At 33.8% G+C, this 24,712-nt stretch overlaps 4 protein-coding genes, 1 non-coding gene and 1 pseudogene across 6 annotated transcripts; 5 read left to right on the forward strand and 1 right to left on the reverse strand.

Annotated features, from left to right (window-relative positions):
- The first annotated feature begins 23 nt into the window (after nt 1–23).
- Nucleotides 24–6,304, forward strand: LOC111280531 (uncharacterized). The gene is made up of 15 exons (XM_089757043.1): nt 24–58; nt 164–272; nt 376–480; nt 1,585–1,746; nt 1,832–1,900; nt 2,006–2,089; nt 2,499–2,629; nt 2,727–2,826; nt 3,000–3,014; nt 3,589–3,734; nt 3,894–4,089; nt 4,597–4,713; nt 5,447–5,491; nt 5,777–5,875; nt 5,978–6,304. The coding sequence occupies exons 1-15, from the start codon at nt 24–26 to the stop codon at nt 6,080–6,082; spliced, it is 1,518 nt and encodes a 505-aa protein (XP_089613169.1). The 3' UTR covers nt 6,083–6,304.
- A 4,409-nt stretch (nt 6,305–10,713) lies between these two features.
- LOC111280326 (CBS domain-containing protein CBSX5-like) lies at nt 10,714–12,325 on the forward strand. Its single transcript, XM_022867585.2, has 2 exons — nt 10,714–11,118; nt 11,284–12,325. The coding sequence occupies exons 1-2, from the start codon at nt 10,808–10,810 to the stop codon at nt 12,122–12,124; spliced, it is 1,152 nt and encodes a 383-aa protein (XP_022723320.2). The 5' UTR covers nt 10,714–10,807; the 3' UTR covers nt 12,125–12,325.
- A 524-nt stretch (nt 12,326–12,849) lies between these two features.
- On the reverse strand, nt 12,850–16,003 carry LOC111280325 (uncharacterized). Its single transcript, XM_022867584.2, has 3 exons — nt 13,931–16,003; nt 13,624–13,714; nt 12,850–13,214 (listed from the first exon to the last, which is right to left on the reverse strand). Exons 1-3 carry the CDS (start codon nt 15,863–15,865, stop codon nt 13,024–13,026), a joined length of 2,217 nt encoding a protein of 738 aa, XP_022723319.2. The 5' UTR covers nt 15,866–16,003; the 3' UTR covers nt 12,850–13,023.
- A 1,523-nt stretch (nt 16,004–17,526) lies between these two features.
- Nucleotides 17,527–21,651, forward strand: LOC111280754 (E3 ubiquitin-protein ligase AIRP2-like; annotated as a pseudogene). The gene is made up of 5 exons (XR_016335172.1): nt 17,527–17,940; nt 19,307–19,463; nt 19,545–19,611; nt 19,705–19,939; nt 21,177–21,651. The product of XR_016335172.1 is annotated as an E3 ubiquitin-protein ligase AIRP2-like (transcript).
- Nucleotides 21,652–21,795: 144 nt separating this feature from the next.
- LOC111280753 (sphingolipid delta(4)-desaturase DES1-like) lies at nt 21,796–24,162 on the forward strand. Its single transcript, XM_022868212.2, has 2 exons — nt 21,796–22,496; nt 23,153–24,162. The coding sequence occupies exons 1-2, from the start codon at nt 22,332–22,334 to the stop codon at nt 23,972–23,974; spliced, it is 987 nt and encodes a 328-aa protein (XP_022723947.1). The 5' UTR covers nt 21,796–22,331; the 3' UTR covers nt 23,975–24,162.
- A 297-nt stretch (nt 24,163–24,459) lies between these two features.
- TRNAV-UAC (transfer RNA valine (anticodon UAC)) lies at nt 24,460–24,532 on the forward strand. The gene has a single exon. It is a non-coding gene; the product is annotated as a tRNA-Val (tRNA).
- Nucleotides 24,533–24,712: the final 180 nt, after the last annotated feature.

Raw genomic sequence — 24,712 nt, forward strand, 5'->3', positions numbered from 1 at the left:
AAAAAAAAAGGAAAGGCGAAAAAATGGAAGAGAGAGAAAGAAAAATGCGAGTTGAGTGGTGCAAAAGTCGCAATTGAAGGCGACAGGTAGCACTGTAGAGAGAGAGTGTGTGTTTGTTTTAGTGGGGTTAGTGTGGATTTTGAGATTAGTGGTGTTTGTTTAGGGTTTGCGTGAGGGAACAAAACAAAAGAAAAGAAAAGAAAAAGAAGAAAATGCTAAGTCAGAGAGAGAAAAGGGCGATTCCAGGTGTTACAGATAGGTTGGGTTTGGCGGTTGGCTTATAAAAAAAAAAAACAAAAAAGTTGGTGTTTGTCAAAATTTTGGGGTTGGGGCGCCTGGTATCGGGGGAGCAGAGCAATTCTTCTTTTGGAGAAGAATTTGGAGAGTGGAAATGTGAATTTTGGGTGGGGGACGGGAAGAATAAAAACAGTTGACGGGGGGAGTCGTCTGTGGAAAGAGAGATCTCCGTTTGACAGGCGAGTGAGGGACTGCTAACATGGGCTGGACTCTGGTTGGGCGCCGACATACTGCCCAAAGAACTCGGCCATTTGAGTTTTTCTTTTTTTCCTTTTTGGAACAAGATAAATAATTAAACATGCTGTCTCTAAAACCCGTTTTCTTCTAAATTTTATTCTTTATAAGGCGATTAAAATTTTGGAAGCTTCAGCTTATTATTTTTTAATTAGTTGATATGTTATTAAAATTAGTATTTAAATATTAAATTTAAAAAAAATTTAAATATATAATATCATCTTCAATCAGTATATAATTTGATAGAAAAAAATTTAAAAATTGATTAAAATTTTCAAGAAAAATTTTAAGAAGCTTTACGTTGAATCATTAATGAAAAAAAAATCAAAATTCAATCTTTGAACTTCTATCAATAAAAAACCATTTTATAAAGAAAAGAAATTGAGCTGAAAAAATAATAGAAAAAAAAAGGATGATGATTTTGATGAATTAAGAAATGAAGGTGAAGGAATATCAAAATTATAATTTAGAGATGTATTTCAACATTCAAATCAAACAAATTATACGTATAATTTATTTTTTTTTATATCTTATGAACGTTGATGTGTCTAACAATAAATATGCTGTTTATCTTAATATTATATGTGAGTTATGAGGCAATGCGATGACCTAATGAACCAAGGTATAATAAAACCACATTTTTATAGTGCTAATCCCATATTTTTTGAAAAATTTTTCTTTTAAATGCAACACATTAGCTCAAAAGAGCAAAATCCAAGTTAGTCTCAAAATAAACCATGAACAATATATCATAGTTTCATGTTGGAGCGAAATTCAACTTACTATAATCTAAATTGATTTTGCTTTACTTTCTTTTACTTTTATTAGTATGTCCTCATTTCAGTCCAAACATATATAACACATCATTCTTGGAAATATGAAAAACAAACTGAAAATTGCTAGACGATATGGCATTAATATCCTAAAAACAAAAGGTAAACAACAGTGGAGTATAAAACGACGTCGGTTACAAATACGCAAAAAATCCTAGCCGAGGAGTGAGCTCCTTCCATTACTTGGTTTCTTTCCCTCTTTGTCTCAAAATCTCTCAAGCCTCAATTTAGCAAAAAGAACAACGATGATAAGGCCAAAATTTGGAAATCGTTAAGCCACGAGCACTACGCAACAACAAGGAACGCACTCCCTGGCGTTCAGGGTGATGCGACTTTGCAAGCCATCGTTCCACATCGAACCTCCATTCCGACCTCTTCATCGGCGAGGACATATTCGACGATCCACTTGCCGCCTCTAGCCACGTCAGTAAGTCCACGGACTCCTCCGATCTGACCTACGGTGACAGATTCATCCTCCACCACCCTTCCGATGCCATTGGCTTCTCTGGCTTCCTCGTCCTACCCCAATCTATCGGGTCTCACTAAATTCCTCTCTTTTTTTTTTTTTTCTTAATCGTTTTTTAATTTCTCTCAGATCTGATTTATTTATTTATTTATTTTTCTGGTTAAATTAATTCAAGGCGATTTATTTGGGAGAGACATTCTTCAGCTATATTAGCATCAATAACAGCTCTAATTTTGAAGTTAGGGACGTTATTATTAAGGTCGGTCTGTTTGATTTGTTGTTTTTTTATGAATTTGCCGCAATTTTTAGCTGATAGCAACTGTTCACCTGTTGCATTGATAATGTGTTTGGAACGAAAGAAAAATTGAATATTTGTTGACATTTTCTTTTTTAGTTTGGTAGGATCTGTTCTTTCCCCTCTTTAATTGAATTTGATCAAGTTTTTGTGTTACTAGCATTGAAAATCAAAAAGTCCCAGATCATGTGCGTCTTTTTTAAGCTTGTTGAGTATCTAAATTCAATTTTTTCTATTTACCTTTTTTTTCATCTCTGTTGAGATAAGTGCCTAAATGAGGTTTCACTTGCAAGCTCATTCATACACTCTTTTACACTCAAAACATGTGTTTTAATTTGATGAAAAAAATCAAGAAGTCTTTGGTTTATTACAGGCAGAAATTCAAACGGAGAGGCAGAGGATCCTTCTCTTGGATACATCAAAATCACCTGTTGAGTCAATACGTGCAGGCGGGTGTTATGATTTCATTGTGGAACATGATGTCAAGGAACTTGGAGCTCATACGTATGTAGTAGCTGACTGATTCTGCTGTCTCCTGTAATTTCTTTCATTAATTATTTTCCCAGAACTTGACCATGTTTTGTTGCATAACAAAATTTAGGCTGGTTTGCACTGTGTTGTACCATGGTGATGGCAAACGAAAATATCTTCCACAGTTTTTCAAATTTGTTGTTGCAAACCCATTATCAGTTAGGACGAAGGTATCGTCCCATGGCTTAAGAAACAAATAAAATAAATCTAATGTACAAGCTGCCCCTAGATAATTCCAGGGGCATTTGTTACCTATACTTTGTTCATTGAAACTCTCTCTTACTTGGCTTTTATTTTTAATTTTCCATTCAAAATTGTAATATTTCTCGTCTCTGTTCTGCAGGTCCGCACTGTCAAGGTAGGTTGAGATTGGCTTGAATTTTCTAATGTTAGTTTATAAAGCCTAGATATTCTTGCTGCTGCTATTAGGTTCTTGTTATGTTTTGCAAACTATAGAAATCAAAGGGTTAAAATGGCTTGGCATGTATAAATTACAGTGTGATTTTATAAATGAAGTTGATATCAGAACAATTCCTAAAGCTAAAAGTTATCTTTTACAGCCTCAGTGTTTTATCCTTCACTGAGCATTGTGCGAGAGGAGGGCAAGGGCTAACTTTCATTATGTATCCCAGCCTTTGAGTTTTCTTCTGGTTTTCTTTCTTTTTGTTGTTTCTCATTTGTAGCATTAAAAGCAAAGTAAGTGTGTAGATGTGTGTGTTTCCTTCTTTTGCTAGTCTGATTCAGCGGTATGTAAGCTATCATCTCATGATTGGAGTGACTCATTTGGTTTTATAGTTGTTGATCTATGACAAGTGCAGCCAATACTAGCGCCATTGTCTTAACATCTGTTTAAGTCTGCATCATTAATCGTAAAAGTTGTGAGTCAATTTGGGTTTTCATCCTTCTGTAATAGCTGAATTTTTCTGTCTCAGGAAACTACCTATTTAGAGGCCTGCATAGAGAATCATACAAAATCAAACCTTTATATGGACCAAGTTGAGTTCGAACCAGCACCTCATTGGATTGCTACAATACTAAAAGCTGATGAAATTCCGCCTGCAGATAATTCGTCAACTGGGTAAGTAGCAGATATATCACATGGATGTATCATTTTGATTATTTTAATGTTAGAAGCTTGTCAGTGCAATGCTTTGAAGTTCTAATCATTTTTCTCTTTGATTTTATAAACTAAACTAATATAATCTTTTCTCCTTTATTAATAATGATTTACTGGCAGCGAGATATTTAAGCCACCTATTCTTATCAGATCTGGCGGGGGAATTCACAATTATCTTTATCAATTGAAATTGTCTTCACCTGGTTCTGCACAAGTGAAGCTAGAGGGGACTAATATTCTAGGTAAACTTCAGATAACATGGCATACAAATTTGGGTGAACCTGGCCGCTTGCAAACACAGCAAATTCTTGGCACTGTAAGTTAAGCTTTCTTACAAAGACCCAGTTTCATATTCTCTAGTGGGAAATCTGTACTATAGTAAAACAAATACTTTATTTTTTATTCTTTTTCTTAAAAAGAAAAAGGAAAAACACTGTTGAATTCTCTCTTTTCTGTTTATTTTGAGAGTTTGAGATCTGCATAAATTTCAATACAAAAAAAAAAAAAAATTATCAAACTCACTCTGATATGTTCTTCCTCTTTTTCGGCCCATCAGTCGCAAAGAGATTGAGTTGCAAGTTCTGGAGATTCCATCTCTAATCAATTTAGATAGGCCCTTTTGGTATGTTTTACTGTTAGGTTCAATTCTGTTGCATTCTGGCAAACCTTTTTTAACAAATTCTTTTCATCCTAATGACAAAACTTAAGGTCTCTGCTGTCAAGTTCTGGCTGCCTAGAGTTTCTCCCTTTGCTTCTTAGTCTTCAGCATCATCTTGAAGGAATTTTTAATTGACTTTTAAATGACTTAATCACTGCTTTGCAGGTACATCTGAATCTCACAAATCACACAGATAGAGAGTTGGGTCCATTCGAAGTCTGGTTATCACAAAATAGTGCACACGAGGAGAAGATTGTTACGATTTATGGGCTTCAGACTATGGTAATTGATTTAATTGACTTCCAATATTATTTTAGCTTATTTTGCCCCTAAACTATTGTAACATTCTCTGTTAGAAAATTTCTGGAAGCCTATATATACCTAACGCTTTCCTCTATAGGGAGTGGCAGAGGGTGATAAATGAGTTTTGGTCCTGAAATTTATATTCTTAGACTTCTGACGGAGAGAGATATGTGGTAGGTGGTGGCTAAAGTGATATGTCACACCTCATAACATGTATACATGAATGGTGTGGTTGGAGTTCTTTTGAGCCTGGCATTCTTAGAGCTTCTTGATTAAGAGGGAGCCGTGGTTGGTGGCATCTAAAGTAATCTGGTCAGTCTGCATGAGATGTATGTATTAAAGGTGTAGTGGAAATTTCTGTTCACGTAATTAGGTTAGGATCACCTAAACCTGGCGCATCAACCCACAAAATAACAGGATGGTGGTTCTTTCTTTAGATATTATGATTGTAATTTATTTTTCTATCTTTTTCCTTTCTTTGTTGCCATGAGGTACTTCATACATTTATGAGGTATTTGATTGCCTTTTTCAATGTTGAACCTCAAGCATAACTCAGATAAATTGCTTTGGTTTGTCTTCTAATAAGATTATTGGCTTCTGAGTAACATAAATAAACATATGTAATAATGCTTTTTCCTTTTCTTTTTTGTGTAACATATACAAATTATGATTTACTGCAATACTTATCTACAGATTTGGCACTTGTATGCAGGCATTTCCGCAGGTGAAGGCATTTGGTTCCATTGATTTCCATCTGGTATGAAGAAAATTTCTGGACCATACATTTTCAATCAGGTTGCTTTAGCTGTGGCTTCAGCCTGGACTTCGACATGCAATCATTCTCTATCAACTGGAAGATATTGCATTATTTGATACTTATTTACTCTACTTCTTCTCCCTTGTATAAATTGCTGAAGACACAGTTGGATTACCGTCTGCCAATTGTGCTGCTGTTCCATCTGCAACTTCTTGCACATAAGCTGTGTTTCTGTTTATCTTTTTGCTCCGTTTGTAATTTATGGCTTCTACTTTGCATATGCAGAACCTGATTGCAGTTAAACTCGGAGTCCAGAAAATAAGTGGAATTACAGTGTCTGACACAAGAGAGAAGAAAACTTTTGACCCATTGCCAGATGTTGCGGTGGGTTATCATATTTGCAGGTTTTAATTAACAGACTAATATGTTTTCTTCTCAGCTCAAATTGGTACTATCAATTCTAATGCATCTTTGATTGCATTGCAGATCTTTGTGGAGTCTGATTGGCTAGGCTTTCTAAAGGTTGAATCATCTATCACCTCAGCTAACGATGCTTTTATGTGTCAAGTGTCATTGGCATTAATCAGATAGAGCAGCGAAGAAGCAGCAAGCTAGTTCATAGCAAGGGCGTCTTTTTGCCATCTTTTTCACGGCAAAAGGAGATTCGAGCATATTCTTTAAATTAAAAAAAAATATCATGTATCTATTATTCAATCAAGTACATAGCAATATCTGTTTCTTTAACCACAATGAACATACAATGTACCCCATTTTTGAATTTTTAAAACATTATTACTGGTCTGGAACGCACAATTCACCTCACGTTTTGCTACACTTTCCCAAAATTTTCTGAAATTCAAGATCAGGAAAGTTTTATTTTTCAAGTCTTTGCTGCAAAAGCCCTATTTTTCTCTTCTTCCATTTTCATTAATCATTTGGGTTATGATTTATCACTTAAAAATACCAACACCTTCAATAATAAGTGAATACATGGCATATTGTTCTAACGTACGTACGGATGAGTACAGTACTACGATTACATGTGCGGTTGGGACAACGAATCGTTTGGTTTCACCTCTTGAATAGCTTCTACCCCTTTGGATATTCTTTATCAAGTGAAACCAAACGCGTCCTAAACACGGAAGTCATGACTGATTATTACCCACACGTGTCCTTAATCTGACATGTAGCAAGGACACTCGGTGCACTGCCCCCATTCCATTTTGTTTTTGTCTTGTAATTAGCCACGTCAGATTTTGTGGGACCACATCCGGTTGAATTCAAAAAACGTCAGCGCTGACGCAGCAGGCGATTCGGCTGCTCCTTTGCACCCGTTTCTAAATAAGGCTTGATTTTTTTTTTTCTTAAAATAAAAAAGAAAGATCAATGTCGATTCATTATCTAAATTCAACCATTATTCAAACACAATTGATATATAATTTAAAATAAAATGAAAAAAAGACACTTAAAAATGTCTTAAATCCAATTTAAAGTTAAAAAAATTAAAATCTTAAATATAACTATATTCTAAACTAGAAAGTAATATAAAATTAAAGACGTAAATATTTTAATTAAAATTATTTAAATTCAAATTAACTTTTATCACTAACATGATTGATAATAAGATAAATACACTAAAATTCCTTAAAATATCGATTCCTGTTCGAAAGTGATAATTGTTTGAGTTTGAGTAATAAAAAATGATTTTGTTTAAATTATTTGAAAAATCAATATGATTAGTTGATGGATTTAATATAATAAGTTGTTGAAAGAAATGTTCATTGGATATTTTATTAAATTTTCATATTTGATATGATTAGTAAAATTTTTCTCTTTAAAAAATATCCAAAAGATTATATATAATAAAATGAATGTAATAAAAATATTTTGATGAAATTTTGATTAAAAAAATGCCAAAATTTTATAATTTAATATAATAAAGATTTGTGAACGTCACACCTTAGCGAAGCCTCACTAATCAAAAGCTACATACACACTAAAAAATGTTGTTGTTCATAATCAAAACTAGGTCATTTTCATGGGGTAATGTGTAAATCTTTTTCAATATTCTTCATGTAAATCATTCTTTTTTTGGACCGATGTGAATGAACCAATATGTGAAAAAAATATTGTTCTTATAAAATTTTTAATATAATATAAAATATGTTATTTTAAAGCATTGTTTTTTTGTTTGAAGGACCTTTTTAAAAGCATTGTTAGACAACTAGGAGCTTTTTAAAGCATTGTTAAACAAGTTTATCTTATCCTCTATAATTTGTGGCCAGAAATTTTAAGGGAAATCAATTAAAATAATTTATAATTATAACTCATGAATATATAAATAAGATATTACAACTCATGCAGACATAGATAAGGTGTCAAAGTTTCAGTAAATATATATATGTTACAGTAAATTATTTTATATCTAATAAAATTTTAATATTTTATAATTTTATATGTAAATTAGATTTTTATATTTATTATCAATTAATTTTAAATTAAATGTTTAGTATTATATCAAAATTAAGATTTTTTTCTATTACTTTTTTTAATTTATCACGTGATAAATTTATTTTATATTCGCTTATATATGATTATGATATGTTAAAGTAAGTTATCTCACATATAATAATTTTATATTCAAGTTAGATTTCTTAATTTATTGTCAATTAATTTTTCGTAATAGGTTTCTTCAATCTTCGTTTATGCGTAATGTAAGCTTATTAAAATAGATTATCTTCATTTATTATCAATTGATTTTAAATTAGATGTTTAATTATATGTATTTATGTGTATATATATATATATGTATGTATGTATATAATAAAGACTAAAGATCATGTTGCTCTCGCTTGGTGAAGAATTGATGTGATTATCAGTGGCAGATCCAAAGCTTGATTTATGATGTTTTGGACACTTAAAAAAAATGAAAAACAATAAAATTTAAGAAACAAATTTTTTGGATATTTGAAAAAATCTTCAGGCACTCTTAACAAGTGAAAACAAAAAAATTTAAAGTTTTACCTAAATACTCTAAAACTTTCTCTTGAACATCAATAAATCTTTCAATATTTTTTATATATATATATATATATTATAAATGGATTACTGCTCGAGAAAACTGACTAGGATGGTTTCTTTCTTTCTAATGGCACCTTGTCCGATTGAATTGGATCCATTGTTCTATGTATATAACACAGGCATAAGTAAATTTGAAAAGAATTTTATTTTGCATGTCAATATACAGATGATAAATGTTCACAAATGAGCTCTAGCTAGGTTTCTCTCCGTCTCTTTTTTCCCTTTCATTGGGAGGAACTAGGAAGAAGCTGCCTGCCCAGGTTGAACCCTAAACTTATGGAGGAGAAAGTCCTGATCTTTAATTTAGTTGTTGGAAAAAGAAATGAAACAACTGCAGGACCAGATTCAAAAGAATTACTATTATATACAGTAGTAGTTGGAAATTGTTTTTTCTGCATGTCCCAGTGATCAGCTGAAAGCTCGTTTAGTAGTTGAAGTCATGTGGTAGATATTCGATTCGATGAACAACAGTCAATGGCCAATACTAGGCCAGGAAGGCCTAAAAGTGATCTCAGCTGTGGATGTGACTAATGTTCACGGAGCTTATGATGACTGAGGAGTGATGGAATACCAGGACAATTTCTTTAAATTGTTCTTTCTCAATCATTCACTAAACCAGGACAGGATTACAGCTACCAGTCAGCAAACCCAGATTAAAGAAATGGAATACCACTGTTATTTTTAAGCAATTATTGCATGCAAACAGGAATGAAACATGTGAAAAAGAGAGGTAGCCATAGCGGCCATGGCATCTAATTTTTCAGCTCCTGCAGAGAGTGAAGCCCACAACAATATTCGAACCTTTTGATCTGTAGTTCCCCGTTGTCTTGGAAAAGTTTTGCATCAATGGAATCGTTGCGTAAAAATATATCCTGCTTAAAGAAAAGGATAGTCCGCATATGTCTTTCACTAGTACGAATCCCTGTTGTTGAAACATCTTTGAATTAAATTTGATTATCTTATAAATTATGTGTAAATCTCCACACTATTGCTCTTATAAAACCCAATCTAAATCTTTGAACTGAAGTCACAAATTTGCAAATCATAGTTGTTAATCAAAATTATAAGTCAAAATCATGTCCTGCACAGTTTCGAGAAGCCAAATAAGACCTCAAGTCTTGGATCCTGAAATGCCATTCGAATGGGTCAAGGTCAAATCTTCAGCATCATTTGTTTGTGTCTTGGCGACAATAAGGTCCTCACGTTTTCAGCCGTGTTAAGAAGGATCCTCATTAATTAAAATATTTAAACATGTTTTTTGGATGACAATTCATATGAGTAATTTAAATTTAATTTAAATTTTTGATGAAAATGCTTTTATGGTAAAAAAAATATGATTTATGATTGAACGTCATCTAACGTTGATTTGCTTTCCTCTTTTTTGATAGATAATCAACCTTTGAGGTGAAGAATTAAAAAAAAAGAGATGCTTAATGCACTCTCATTTTTTTCTTTTCATACCTTAACTTTTTTAATATTTCATAAATAAAATTATTTAATTATCTTTCTTACAACTTTCTAAAGTTTTATAACCTTCTAAAAATGGATTTTTGAAAAATTATCTAATTTTTCGGAAATAAATTTTTAAAAAATCATAAAACTTTTCGAAAAATTTTATAATTTTTTGAAAATTCATTTTCGAAAGGTAAAATAGTAAAACTTTTATTAAAATGTTTCTTAAATTTTTAGTTTCCTATTTCTCGGCAATAGATTTCCAAAAAATTATTTGATTTTTCTAAAATTCATTTTTGAAAACATTTATTTTCAAAAAGTTATATGATTTTTCAAAAATTTATTTTGAAAATTTTATATGAAAAAAAAAGAGATAATTAAATAATTTTATTTTAAAAAATTTGGAAAAAAAAAGTGCAAAGAAAAAAGACTTGGTGCATTTAGCACCTCTCATTTTAAAAACACATTGATACTTATATTATATACTACTTAAGAAACACATTGATACTTACGTTTTACAATAAGTACCATCATCGTATATGCTCTATTTGTCATTTGAAAAACGCTTATGATTCGGGCCCAATCCCACTTCAACCCAAACGCGTTCCAAAAATTATTACCCGGCTGACCGGGTATTCCCGGTAACCAACTTCCTATAAATATCATACAATCCTAGCGAAAATTTCTCCAACTCTTTGTTCAAATCACCATCTTCTCCAGAAACATCCATTAGCACTAAAAAAAAAAAAAGCAGAAAAGTTCTCATTTACTCTCCGGTCGTGCATGGCAGTGAGTTTATTGGCGGGTGAGGTATCCGACCTATGCCTTGGGAAGCCTGCGTTGAGGTTCCTCTCTATATCCGCCACGGTTGGCGACGCGTTGTCGGCGTTGAAGAGATTCGGAGACAACTATATCAGTGTTTGGAACTGTGATAATCGTCATGATTGTATAGGCAAAGTTTGCATGGTGGATATCATTTGTTTCTTATGTAAGGAAGAAAACCTGTCGAATCCTGGAACTGCTCTTCAGGCTCCAGTTTCTGTCCTAATTCCTAAGGCACCTGGCCTTGTCCGACATTTGGAACCTAAAGCAAGGTCGGTTTTTTTTTTTTTTCTTTTCTTCTTAATGACGCGTTTTTTTTTTTTTTTTTTTCTGTTTCGGTATTTATTTTTTCAGTTTCTTAAGATATGGTGAAGAACCCCATCCGTTATATTTGTTTTTTTCTATGTATCTAATTGGATTGTTGTATGATTTTTCAGCTTGGTGGAAGGGATAGATTTGATTCTGGAAGGAGCACAAAATCTCGTGATACCGTTAGAAATCGGCAACAGGAATTCAAGAAAAAAGCTTCTTCAAAAAACTGTGTCTAATTCAACCCTTCATAACAGCAGCCAATATTGTTGGCTCACTCAAGAAGACATAATTCGTTACCTTCTGAATTCCATTGGCCTTTTCTGCCCCACTCCTATTAATCCAATCAACTCCCTTGACATCATCGATGCACAGAACATCTTGGCCGTCCATTATGATGATCCGGCATCTTTGGCCTTACCCTTCATTGCTCGGTCTCATGAGATGCAAACTTCAGTTGCTATTGTCGACCGTGACGGCAAGTTGATTGGCGAAATTTCGCCATTCACGTTGAATTCTTGTGATGAGGATGTAGTAGCTGCCATTGCTACCCTTTCGGCTGGTGATTTGATGGCTTATATAGACTGCGGTGGACCCCCGGAGGATATAGTTCAGTTGGTGAAAGAGAGGTTGCAAGAGAGGAATTTGGAGCAAGCTTTGGAATTGATGGAAGAAGATTCAGAGATCTCATCAGGAGCTTCATTTTCATCATCTTATTCCTCTTCGTCTGATGAGGAGTTTGGGGTGGGGAGGAGTTGGAGGTCAGGCGGGTATTCAGCTAGGGTGGTGAGGAGATCAGAGGCAATTGTGTGCTATCCATGGAGCTCGTTGGTGGCAGTGATGATTCAGGCGCTTGCACACCGTGTAAGTTATGTGTGGGTTGTCGAAGAGGATGGAACTTTGGCTGGGATTGTTACCTTCGCTGGAATGATGAAAGTTTTCCGGGAGCATTTGAGGACTATGGCTTAGGGTAGTATTGAAGCTGGATCCAGAACATAACACCAAAAATACTAAGAAATCCATAATTAAACCTATATTTGGTGATATGATTCAAATGTATTAATTCAGTGAGATCCAGAATTCTAAAAGAAAATCAACCTGGCTGCAAGTAATTGACTTAATGCAGACATTTATGACTTTAATGCATGGTTTCTAGAGCTTCCAACAAAATCCTTTGGACAGGAGTTTTCTCACTGCTTAATTCCTTTTTGTCCCAAGTTATGCCAAAAATCAAACAGATTCAAGACCATGTATCACAATATAAATCTTGCTAGCGGCTAAAGACATTCATTATATAGCTTGATTTTGAATTCAAGAAATGGCATATGTTTATTTCATCAATTAGACCTTGTCTCTCTGGTGACAAGGACCCTAAAGAAATGTCAAACTTGTAGAATTCTAGAAAATACTAGATCCATTAAGTTTTTATTATAAAGTAGTATCTTGCGTGATAAGCATTAACCAGATCTTTGAAAATGAATAAAGAGATATCAAACTCGAGAAACCATATAAAAGAACATCATCCAAGGAGGTCCAAATATTTGGAGCATGGGATCCTATAAGGACATTCCTACAGTCAACAGAATTTAACAGCGAATCGCAAGTGTCCATAAACCTAGACACCCTTGGGATGTTTAGTGACGTACTGCAGTTAGCTAATTTCATGGTATGCAAGAAAATTATTAGAAGATGTATATTCAAAATTTTTCTTATTATCAATATTATTGTTTATTTTACATGATGACAAGAAGTCATGCACATTGTATTTTGCATGAGAAAGAAAAAAGAACACACCAAAAAATGAGGGCAAGCAGAGAAAGTTTAGACAGAATGAATCATTGAAGTTTTCATGACTGCTATCGTAATGACTAAAAATACTTATAGTTGAGCTCAGATATACATGATGATAAGGCATCTCTTACTTGCAGATTTTTGGAGTCCACATGGAGTGCATCTTCATAAAACCTCTTCGCCTGCTGTAGCAACTTCACCTTCTCTTTACTATTACTGGGCCTTAAGCGAGATCTTTGCTGCAATATGGCTCCCCATCTAAAGAGGGCTGTAGTTCAAACATATGCAAGAGTAAGGGGAGTTCCATGTGCACTATTCATTCAATGTATATTAAACTAGACTTGTCGTCCAGCAAATAGAGACTGCTCTATTCCCATAATCCTTAAAATACACAGAAGACATAATGATGTAGACACTCAGCCAAGTGCTAAGATAAATTTTAGGGACTTCTACATTTTAATACCATTTAGAGTCTAACATAAATGGTTTTCTTAACTCAATAAAAAATGACTTCACTTTAATTAGCACATTGCAGAACATAATCTATTTTGTGGTTATGTTCAGTTAAATTGTTGTTGGCCATAAATCAGTTGTCAATGGTCATAGGAGTTTTAATTCAGTTAACATATCAACATTGTAACATCACACTTCTAGACTGACAAAAAAATTAGACATACCATCAGGTGCATGAACATTGCCTCTAGTCATCATGGCATCAAATTTATCAATGGCAGCTAAGAATAGTTTGTCAGCATCAAAAGCTGCTTCCTGAAATTGGAAAAATATAATCCAACGTTATAACATTCTGCAATAAACAATTGTAAGCACCCATCAAAAACACCCCCACCCCCACAAAAAAAAGTGTAAATGATCTAAGCCTGATGAAGATCAGCCATCATAAAGTTGATCAAATTGTTTCCCTTTCGACCAAGAAAATCTATACAACAGACAACAAATTAAATTGCAGTTGAAGGAAATGCTTACCGGTCCTATGTCTGCAATCAACTGTGCACGAAATGACAGAGCAAGACCCCAATTATACAGGGATCTCACATCATCTCCATCAATTGATAGTGCCAGCCGATATTTTCGGCCAGCACTCACAAGGAGCTCTTCACACTCTTCACAAACACTAACTAGGAGGGATACCATTTTATCTCTACTCGAAAATTGATTAACTAGTCCATTTAGTAATCTTCCTGGTGTCCTCTCACCAATTATGGGATCATTTCTAGCAAGAAGAGTTCTCAGCTCCCGACTGACATGTAGTTTCAATTCTCCATGAAGAAGATAAGTGTTACCTAACTGGCCCACAGCCAACAGGCTCATGGGTTTCATTGCAATGGCCTGAGAGAGTAACGTGGCAGACCTATTCAAGATGACTTCTACATGCTCTTCATCATGTGTACCCCTCATACACTCTTTGGCTTCTTTCAGAAGTTCACTAGCTTCTGTGAGATACTTATCGAAAAGCACATCATCAGCAAACTTTGATGATGAAGAAGAACTGACCTCATTCTCATGTGCAGATAGGTGATTAGTCAAGTGGGAATCACCTTCATAGCACTGCCTTTTTCCATATGCCTCATTCTCACTCTTCTCTGGGTTGTAGGCAGACCTGTAAGATATACTAGATTTCTGGAGGAGCTGCTCATGCACAAATGAAGCTTCAGTTTTCGTATGTTTCAATCTGACACTTAAATCCACAGAATCAAGTAGATTATCATTGGATTTCCATTTTTTACTCTCATTGTCATGACTTGTGTTGAAAGAGATGTCATGAGTATTCACAAACTGCAATCTGTTACTCTCATAATTATACTCTTCACTATCAACAAATCTCTTAGATCTTCCACCCAAAAACTCAGACCTTATTTTCCCGTTCTCCAAATTTATATCTATCCTCCTATCTCTATCTTGATTCAAAGCGGACTTATTCAAAGAATCTTGAGCAAAACCCTGACTTAAAACTCTTTTGCTGTTACTAGGTGAACTAAAAACCCTATCTTCAAGAACAGGCAAGGAAACATCTCCTCGAGTTTGATTATTTAAATCAGAATCCACGCTCTCTGACTTAACATCATCTTTTACTCTATTAGGCTTTGAAGCTACCAATTTTTCACCAAACAAACTCCCAAGAAAGTGTAACAACTCAAACCCAACTTCACCAACCTCCTTTTTTCTACCTGATGGTTTCTGGTTCTCTCTATAAGAGTTCCCCACGTTATCCATAGAAGCTTCAACAACATTTCTAGCACTTGAAGCCGATGCCCTCATTGATTCCACTAAACTAGCATAATTCTCCAAATCACCTATAGTAATTCTGTTAGAATCAATAGCTCTTATTATATTATTCTTCAAATTATTAACTTTAACATCAAACCCATCAAAAAAATCCACTAAATTCTTCAATTTCTCGCTATAAACTCTTAAATATTCTTCCTTTGACCTCCTCTTATTTAAACTTAGCTCATTGAAACTCCCTCCTTTAACAAACCCAACTGAAAACCCAATACCAAAAACCAAAACAGAAGCTGGAAATATGATAATTGTGGAGACTCTAACCCTAGAGATCGCCAAGGCACAAACAAGCCCCAATAAAAACATAAAGACAAGTTTCTTATCGTCAATTCCGATAGAAACAAGGAAATTACGCAACTGAGTTGACTCACCGGGGTTAGTAGACCAACTACCGAGTTCATAATCGTCCCAGCCGCCGAAATTCGAGGATTCAGCTGATAAAGAAGCCTTGGCTGGAGAGACATTGAGGCTTCCGTGGATTTGGAAGCATTTTCTACGGTACAAGTGACGGAACCTTACATTTTGGCGTGATGGAGCACGGAAGGGGAAAATTGAAGGCGAAATTTGGGAGTTTAAGATTTTGATTTTAATTGGACTTTTAAAAATTAGGGTTTTCATTTTGGGAGATGAGAGGAAATTATTGTCCGAACAGTTTTCGTGGTTATCGCGGTTGCAACAAGCCAACAACAGCCTCAGGTTGGAGCCGATGAACAGAATTTTGAACTTAGAGACTATTTCGTAAATTAGGAATAGCTTTGTGGATAATTTGGTATTTTAAATGTTTAAAAAAAATGGGCCTAAGCCCATATTTTTCTTATCAGGCCGAGCCCCCCTAGGTTTGATCGTTCTCTTTGCATTTAAAAGCCCTAAATTTGTTTAAATGGGGTTTGATTTATGTTTTTATTATTTATTATTTATATTTTTAATACACGAAATAGAAAAATAAATAGTTAAAATATCAATGAAATTAATTTTTAGTATTAAACAAAAAAAAAAAAAACGCCTTCCCCTTTTTTTCTTATAATAATATACAACAACAATAAATTAAATTTTATATCTCATTATTTTAAAATTGACTGTATGAAAAATAAAAAAAAATTATATTAAGTCAAAATTAACAATCTCATAAAAAAAATCATTTATATTGACAAATAGAAATTGACACAATTATAATTGGTATCATATAAAAAATAAATTAATGTAAGTTTGACATTTATAATTTACCTATTAGTTGTTTTTCTAATATTTATAAGCATCCATCAACTAATATTTTTTTATTAAAACTTATGACAAATGTTCATTTAAAATATTAGTTGCGTGTTTGATATCGGGGCATCAACATATTCAACATATTCATATTATCTATGATCTATAAATAAAATATTAAACTCTTAGTTTCGATAATAAAATTTTAATTTTAATTTATTTAAATATTAAAAAATATTACATAATGTTTAATGATGAACCATAACAAATATTGGCTAATTATATAGTATCATAGTTATGGTTGAGGTTTGGAATTTACTCATTTATAGTTTATATGCCAACTCACCAACTCCTCATGTAGTTAAACTATTTGTTTATTCTATTAACCAACAATTAGGTGTGATAATGTTTTTAATTTCCTCATTTTTTGACAAAATTATAGTTGCTTGATTAACCCTTCATCTTATTGACATTTGACATACATTGTGTCAATTTCTATTTGTCTTTACATGTCAATTACAAGATTAAGTTAATAGCATTATTTACTTTCTTCTTCATTGATTTGAACAATATTTTACCTAAAAGTAATATTAAATCTTATCATTCTCCTATTTATGTTATTTTCTTCTTGGAGTTTTAGTCATAACTTATAAATTAATGTGAGAAAAAATATAAAAAATTAAAAATTGAATTAAAATTGTGATATTTAATTTGGATTGATTTGTTTATTTGAATTAAATTTAAAATTAATTATAAATCAAAAAATGAAAAATAAAAAAATCAAATTATATATTTTATTCATTTTTATATATTATTTTAAATTGTATAAAATAAAAATAATTATTTTATGTTTAAAATTATTTAAATATTTTTAAATAATATATAAATAACAAAAAAAATCGATGAACTAAACAATAAATTTTAATTTAGATTAAATTAAATAAAAATTTGATTTAAATTCAAATAATATTTTTAAATTTTATTTATTATCAAAGAAATGAAAAAAAAAATCTTTATTACCTCTGTTAGAGACATTAATTTCAGAAAAAAAAAAAACTTTATACATAATTAGAAGAAAGAATGGCAAACAAAAAAGAGAGAAAAATAAAGAAACGAGTGCGCGTTACCGAAAGCAAAGTTGAAAGAAAAGTGGGGAACAAAACCTTTTCAAAAAGCGGAAAAAAATAAAATGAAAATAAAAAATGTTTTCCAAAAATTACATCTAAATTAATTAGATTAGATTCTAGAATGGAATAGGCACTGTCACCGCCACCCAGAATCACCCACCATGGAGAGGGGGAGAGAGAGAGAGGATACTTCTTTCCGAGTGAGAGAGACCCAAAGACTGTCACAGAACTGGTTTGGAGAAAAAAATTAGGGTTTCTTTTGGGGGAGATTGATGGGAATTTGATTTTGTTTTGGGTGGGGGGAGGGATGTGCATAGGTTTTCAAGTGCTTGAAGCTGATATCCAACATGCTAATACTCTGTAGGTCTTTTTTTTTTTTCTTTAAAAGAAGGTTTTTTTTCTTCTTCTTTTGTGCGGTTTGGGTACTCTTCTTTTGTGATGTTTTTGTTGTCTTTGTTTTAATTTCTTCTTGGAATGAATGTTATGGTTCATGAAGTTTGAAACTTTTTTTTTCCAAAACAAAAAACAAAACTTTTTAGTTTTTTGAAAAAATTAGAACGTTGGGTTTCAGATCATGATTGTGGATTCTATTTTACTTGTTCTACATGATGTTGAAATCATTGGTTTCATGTAACAATTGTTTCTTTCATTTTGACATTTAATTATTATTTAAAAAAAAGACTTAAGCTCAAAGTTCTTTCTCTTCAGATGCTCTTAGCTAAAGCATTTGATTTTCATAACTCCATATTTGACTCTTTGCGATTTTTCTAAGAAACAATAATTTGGGTGACGAACATTTGTTTAGTTCCTGAAGAGCATTTTTGTTTTTGACAAGGCTAGTTTTTGAGTCTTGTACCTTTTGGCTGAAGTTATTTCCTTCAGCTTACTTAAGTCGGTAATGCATTTAATGCTTCTGGTTATAGTAGGTTGAGTTCTTTTTCTTCTACAGACACTTTTTGCCCCAAATGGACACTGGATATTTCTTAATTCTCATTGGCATTTTTGTAAATAAACGTTGTTTTGTAATGTTGGAGTAGGGCAAGGGTACAAGGTGTCTTTTCAGAGATTGCAAGATTGCATGTTTGTGTGGGGCATTTTTCATTATCTTGATAGATTTATCCATCTAACTACACGTGGCCCATGGGTTCCATCTAATTCAGTGTCATTTTTCATCTTTTCTTCACTATAATACGAGCATTAGGATTAAATCATCAATTACTGGTCCCAGCTCAATAAATGCATGAATACATTGTTTTGATTCTTACAGTGTTTTGATTCTTATACATATACATTTATGCCATTTATGCCTTTTGGATTGTTAAACTGATCCATAGATTCGGTGTAAATTGCTTGTAACTTGAATAATTCAGTACTATTCTTAAGACAATGGTTGGTTAAGTTCCTGAGATTTGTTTTTTTCTTGATGCTGAAAACCTTCATCGTGGAGTAAATACCTGACATCTTAAACAGCTAGAGGATAAGCTATACATTTCTTTGTGGTTTTTGAAACAGCAGTCTTAAAAGTAGCTAATACAGTTGTTTTACAATTAGCTCTTTGAGTTTGAGCCCTTGGATAGAAGTGAACTGCTAGAAGAAACCATAGTTGTTGATCATTCTGTATAAAAACTGGCTTGCAGCAGTGCGTGTTCTCCAATATTTTGAGCCATATTGCTTAATATTATCATTATGTTCTCATTCTGCTTAAATTCCCATCATGCAATGCAAGGTGCAGGGCTTCAGATTTTCCAAGGGTGTATGATTGTGCATGCCTTCAAATGAGAATGTCATACAGTCCAGCTGCACACCTCTTCTTATTTTTGGTGCAGTGGACTGACTGTCACCTTGCAGGAGCCCTTGGAATGTTAAGAATACTAATTTACAAGGTTATGTTTTGTTACTTTGCGTTTAGCTTATATTGTAATCATGAAAATTTGCTGATTTCATCATCCTATCACATTCTGCAGGTTTATGTGTGTGGTACTACCACCATGTCTACACATGAAAGGAAAGCAAGCATAAGAGAATTCTATGGTATCTTTCCAAGTCTGAGTGTTTTGGTGAATATGTAGAATGTAGTACTTACTCTAAGTTATACTAACGCTTCTGAATTCATTCTGTGTCCAGCTGTTATCTATCCCTCTTTACTGCAACTTCGGAGGGGTGTCACTGATACTGAAGATAAAAAACAGAAAGCAGTGTGCATGGAAAGGTACCGAAGAAGAAAAGATGAAGAGTATAGGCATCTTACTGATGTTGATTTTGAAAGAGAAGAAGGATGTGGAATTTGCACGGAGATGAACAGTAAAATTGTGCTACCTAATTGCAACCATGCCATGTGCTTGAAATGTTAATGTGAATGGTATTCTTCCTACCCCTTCCCAGTATCCCTTTATCCCTCTCTATTTTGCTTATATGTTGTATCTTTCTGCTGCTTAAAGCAGTTACTTGATTTTTTTCATATAATACATCAACCATGCAAACATCCTCTAAAGTTCTCCTGTTTTGACATCCCAAGAGTTGATAGGACTGCAGTCCCTACTCCCAACTAATATATACTATAGACGATAATTTCAGTCCCATACTCCCAACTAATATATAGTATAGAAAATAACGACCACTCTATGACCTCGATTGTTTTGTTGCTTTGCCTTCATAACCTTGCTTCATGTGTTTCTTGTGACTGGAATGGAGGAGAATAAAAGAAGATAATTGGCAGTAAAATAAAATTGAAGTGACAGGTAGATGTGTTGCTTCAAATGCTACTTGAAGTTTGACAGATTTGAAACTTTGAAACTTATGGTTAAAGCTTATGATGGTGCAGCATGTGGATTGGAGAATATTATGATTTCTTTATACCTTTGTGAGATGGAATCATACATGTCATCCAGGATTCCCAGTTGCTTTAAAATGTTTTAGGGTCTTCTATCTAGCGTCTTCACTTCGACAACAAACTTTTTTCAAACACTATATCTTAACTTATTGTGTATCCTCCATCTAGGAGTCAAGTTTAAAAACTGTTGATGTCATCACTTCAAGGTATTGCTTTACCATATAAGTAAAACTTGTACCTCACTGTTTGTGGTTCAAATAAACAGGGATTACTGACTGGTCTGGGATGTAAAGATGTTTTTTCATTCCCTTTAAATTTAAGGGAGCACTGTTGAATCTAAATTGGGTTGATTCCCAATGTGCTTCATATAGTTTTCTGATTATCTATGATACTTGTTGGTTGTCGCCTCCTCTGACATGATCTTCTGAACAACTGAAAGTAGAGCTGAAAAGTATTGGTGCTTGTAATAATGTATCCGGTAATCTTTTTTGCAATAACTTTGCAATGCTGTCTCTTGTTTTACTTTTAGAACCCTCAAAACTGTTTCCAACTTATCTGGTGTTTAGAGATTGTCAATGGATAGGCTACCTGCAGGCTGCCTTAAAAAATGATGATGTGTGTAAGTGCATGTAAAAAAATCATTGTGTGTAATTGTGTATAGTACTAGTTTCCCCCTTCATTGATTCTTGGATTTCTTATTTTTTTCCTTTGATATTGCATAATTGATTTTTTTGATGATAATAAAGATCTGTTGCTAGAATTGCAGGCGATCAAGATCACAGTCGTGCCCCTTCTGTTGTGATATTCTTAAGAGGGTTAATTCTGGAGATCTCTGGGTATATACAGACGGTAAGGATATAATTGACATGGCCACAGTGGCAAGGGAGAATCTTAGAAGATTTTTCATGTATATAGATAAGTTGCCACTGATTGTCCCTGATTCCATTTTTTATACTTACAATTCTCACCTAAGGTGACAAGTACATTCTAAAATATCTTCTCTCTGGTCTGAGTATTTTCTGTTCGTTTTCTCTTGATTAAATTAAGACCAAATCGCCTGATTTGGCAAAATTAGGTCTTCCCACTGCTTACCAGAAGAAACCATGCCTGAGTTATTGTGGGCTGGTGCTGAAGTTGAGGTAGTTCATCTAGGATCCCATAAATTGTATTTAGTACATTTGTACATGCTTGTATAGCCTAAAGTTTGATGATAAAAATCCTTGCCAAATCATTTTCTGTCATGTCTGCCCTTTGCTATTATTTTTGGCACTTGCTGTCTTTGAGGTTTGTAATATGCAAGGTGTTTGAAGGAATGTGCTCAACAACTTGAATAGACTGGAAAAAGCGTGTTGATGAATGCTCAAGAACATGAATACGGAGGATGAACAATGTAAAATGCTTCATTTGCTTGTTGCATGATTGTGTCAAGTGATGAAATGATCAGTTGTTTCTGTTACTGAGGTTTGAGCATAAACCAGGTCTTAGTTTGGTCATGTCAATGTCTATCATCCATATTCATTTTCACTCTGGTGTCTTTTATTCTTTTCTTTTTTTTATTCCTTTTTAATGCTATAAAAAGTGGGGCCTTGTATCACCTTTGCCACTGTTGAATCTACTTGGCCCATGAAAAATAGAGTAAATTAAAATACAAAAAAGAAAAAAAAAAAACCAGAGTTGGCATAAATATTTAAAGGAAAAAAAAGAGCCTAAAAATCCAAGCTGGATTTTTCAAGTTGTATAAAACCAAGAAACTCCAACACCGTCCACACGTAAAAGGCTCCTGTTCAGTGACTGAGAATTGGGGGAAGAAAAAAAGTCCTTTTTTTATGCCTAAAAAATATATTCTTCTCTGGAATAGAGATAGAAGAAGAGAAAAGGAAGAAAAGATAAATAAAGGGTTTATAGAGAGAGCGAGAGAGAGATGGAGAGGGGGGGAAAGAGGGAGGAAGAGAAAGGAGTAGCAATGGCAAATGACTTTTTCTGGTCATATACAGATGAGCCTCATGCTTCAAGGAGACGTCAGATCCTCTCTCAGTACCCTCAAATCAAAGAGCTTTTTGGCCCTGATCCCTTGGCTTTCCTTAAGGTATCCCAAAAGTTCTGTATCTTTTTCTTCTCATTCTTCATTCTGTTTGTTTTACTGTTTTTAGATCCAAAGTAATGCCACTGGATAATCGCATTTGATTTTGATTTATTTTTTCTCTGTTTTATTATTTACCACAATGGGAATCTGGGTCTTTCCTTTTTTTTTTTTTGGATTAAAAAAAGTCATCTTTCGAGTCACATTGATTGGAATTAGGCTCTTTAAGCGATTTGATTCCATGGTTCTTTTCTTTGATGCTTCATTTTTTTTTTTTTCTGTTTTTGTGTCTGGTTGACATGAACCGTGTTTCTTTTATGGACTCCAAATTGGGGATCATGTTGGGTGGTGTAGATATGGTGGAACGCATCTTTTCCTTTTATCTCATTAATTAATTTTGCTCCAAAGTTTACATCTTTGTCTTTGAAGTGGCTTTGGCATTTCAGAATGTGGTGGTTCACATCACCTTTAATTGGAGTCACCATCATATTTTTAAGCTTATCTCCTTTACTTTTTTGGTCCCCCCCCCCCCCCCCCACATCCTTATTGCTGGTCTTTTATGCGTTAAGAACTTTCAAATGATAGATCCATTTGAATGAATTGTGTGGATGAGTATCAACAAATATGTGCATATTCAACTCCTTGAAACCGTGGCATTGCAGGTTAGTGTGGTTGTTTTGCTCCAGCTATGGACCGCTACTACCCTCTATGATGCTGGCTGGCTGAAGATATTGGTAGTTGCCTACTTCTTTGGCGCTTTCCTCAACCACAACCTCTTCTTAGCCATCCATGAGCTCAGCCACAATCTTGCTTTCTCTACTCCTGTCTACAACCGTTGGCTTGGGATTTTTGCTAACCTCCCTATTGGCGTGCCTATGTCTGTTACTTTCCAGAAGTATCACCTTGAGCATCATCGTTTCCAAGGGGTAGATGGCATGGACATGGATGTCCCAAGCTACACTGAAGCCCATCTTGTGACAAATGTTGTCTCAAAAGCCATATGGGTCATCTTCCAACTCTTCTTCTATGCGCTCCGCCCTCTATTTCTCAAACCAAAGCCCCCTGGTTATTGGGAGTTCATCAACTTGGTTGTTCAGATTGCTCTTGATGCAACCTTAGTTTATTTATGGGGCTGGAAATCTTTTGCTTATTTGATCCTTTCAACATTTGTTGGGGGTGGAATGCACCCAATGGCCGGCCATTTCATCTCTGAGCATTACGTATTCAAGCCTGATCAAGAGACATATTCTTACTATGGTCCCCTCAATCTTTTAACATGGAGCGTTGGCTATCACAATGAGCACCATGATTTCCCAAGGATTCCTGGGAACAAGCTGCATAAGGTGAAGGAGATTGCTCCAGAATATTACGATGGCTTAGAGTCGTATAAATCTTGGAGCCAGGTTATTTACATGTATATTATGGATCGAACCGTTGGACCTTTTAGTCGAATGAAGAGGAAACTCTCAAAAAAATCTGAATAGCTGTTTCCCCATTTGCTACCCTTTCCATATCCGCCCTTCCTGGTTTTAGTATGGGGTTACTACATTTCTTATCTCAATTTTGTTATTGTTTGTAACATTCAAGAGGAATCAAGTTTTATTATGTGGTTTTATTCGACCGAGTCAGTTGTTCATTGATTAACCATTTAAAAATTAGTTATTTTCTTCACTTGTACACCTTTGGACATTTGAGACAGGCTATGTTGTTACAGTTTGTTTCTCTTGAGTTATGCAGGATACTCACTTACCTTAAAATACTCAAAATAATGGAGACATTTGAGATTGTTTTTATTTTCTATTTCTGTACATTTCAAATAATTGGGAAACAAAGACTTGAAAGATAAATGTGAGAATCGTTCCATTTCATAGCTTGGCTTCGCATCTTTCTATGTTAGTAAATAAAGATGGTGATTCCATCAAAGAATATCATATTATAAATAATATTTAATCCACCCTTGGAAGCACAAGTTGCTGTGGTGTAGTGGTTATCACGTTAGTCTTACACACTAAAGGTCCCCAGTTCGATCCTGGGCAGCAACAAATTGATATTCTCATTATTAGTTTTTTTTTTTTCGTTTACCAGACCCGCACTTGGAGAGTTTGATCAATTGATTTCCGATTTTTTTTCTTTTTTTCTTTTTTCTTTTTTTTTTGTTTTTGGTGGTTTCGATAATGCTATGTTCATATCTTTGGTGCTGTTTTGCTCATTTATACATTTTT

The sequence above is a fragment of the Durio zibethinus genome, chromosome 28 (genome assembly GCF_047325235.1).
Source record: "Durio zibethinus cultivar Kanyao isolate XHJ-2024 chromosome 28, ASM4732523v1, whole genome shotgun sequence".
Taxonomy (NCBI): Eukaryota; Viridiplantae; Streptophyta; class Magnoliopsida; order Malvales; family Malvaceae; genus Durio; species Durio zibethinus.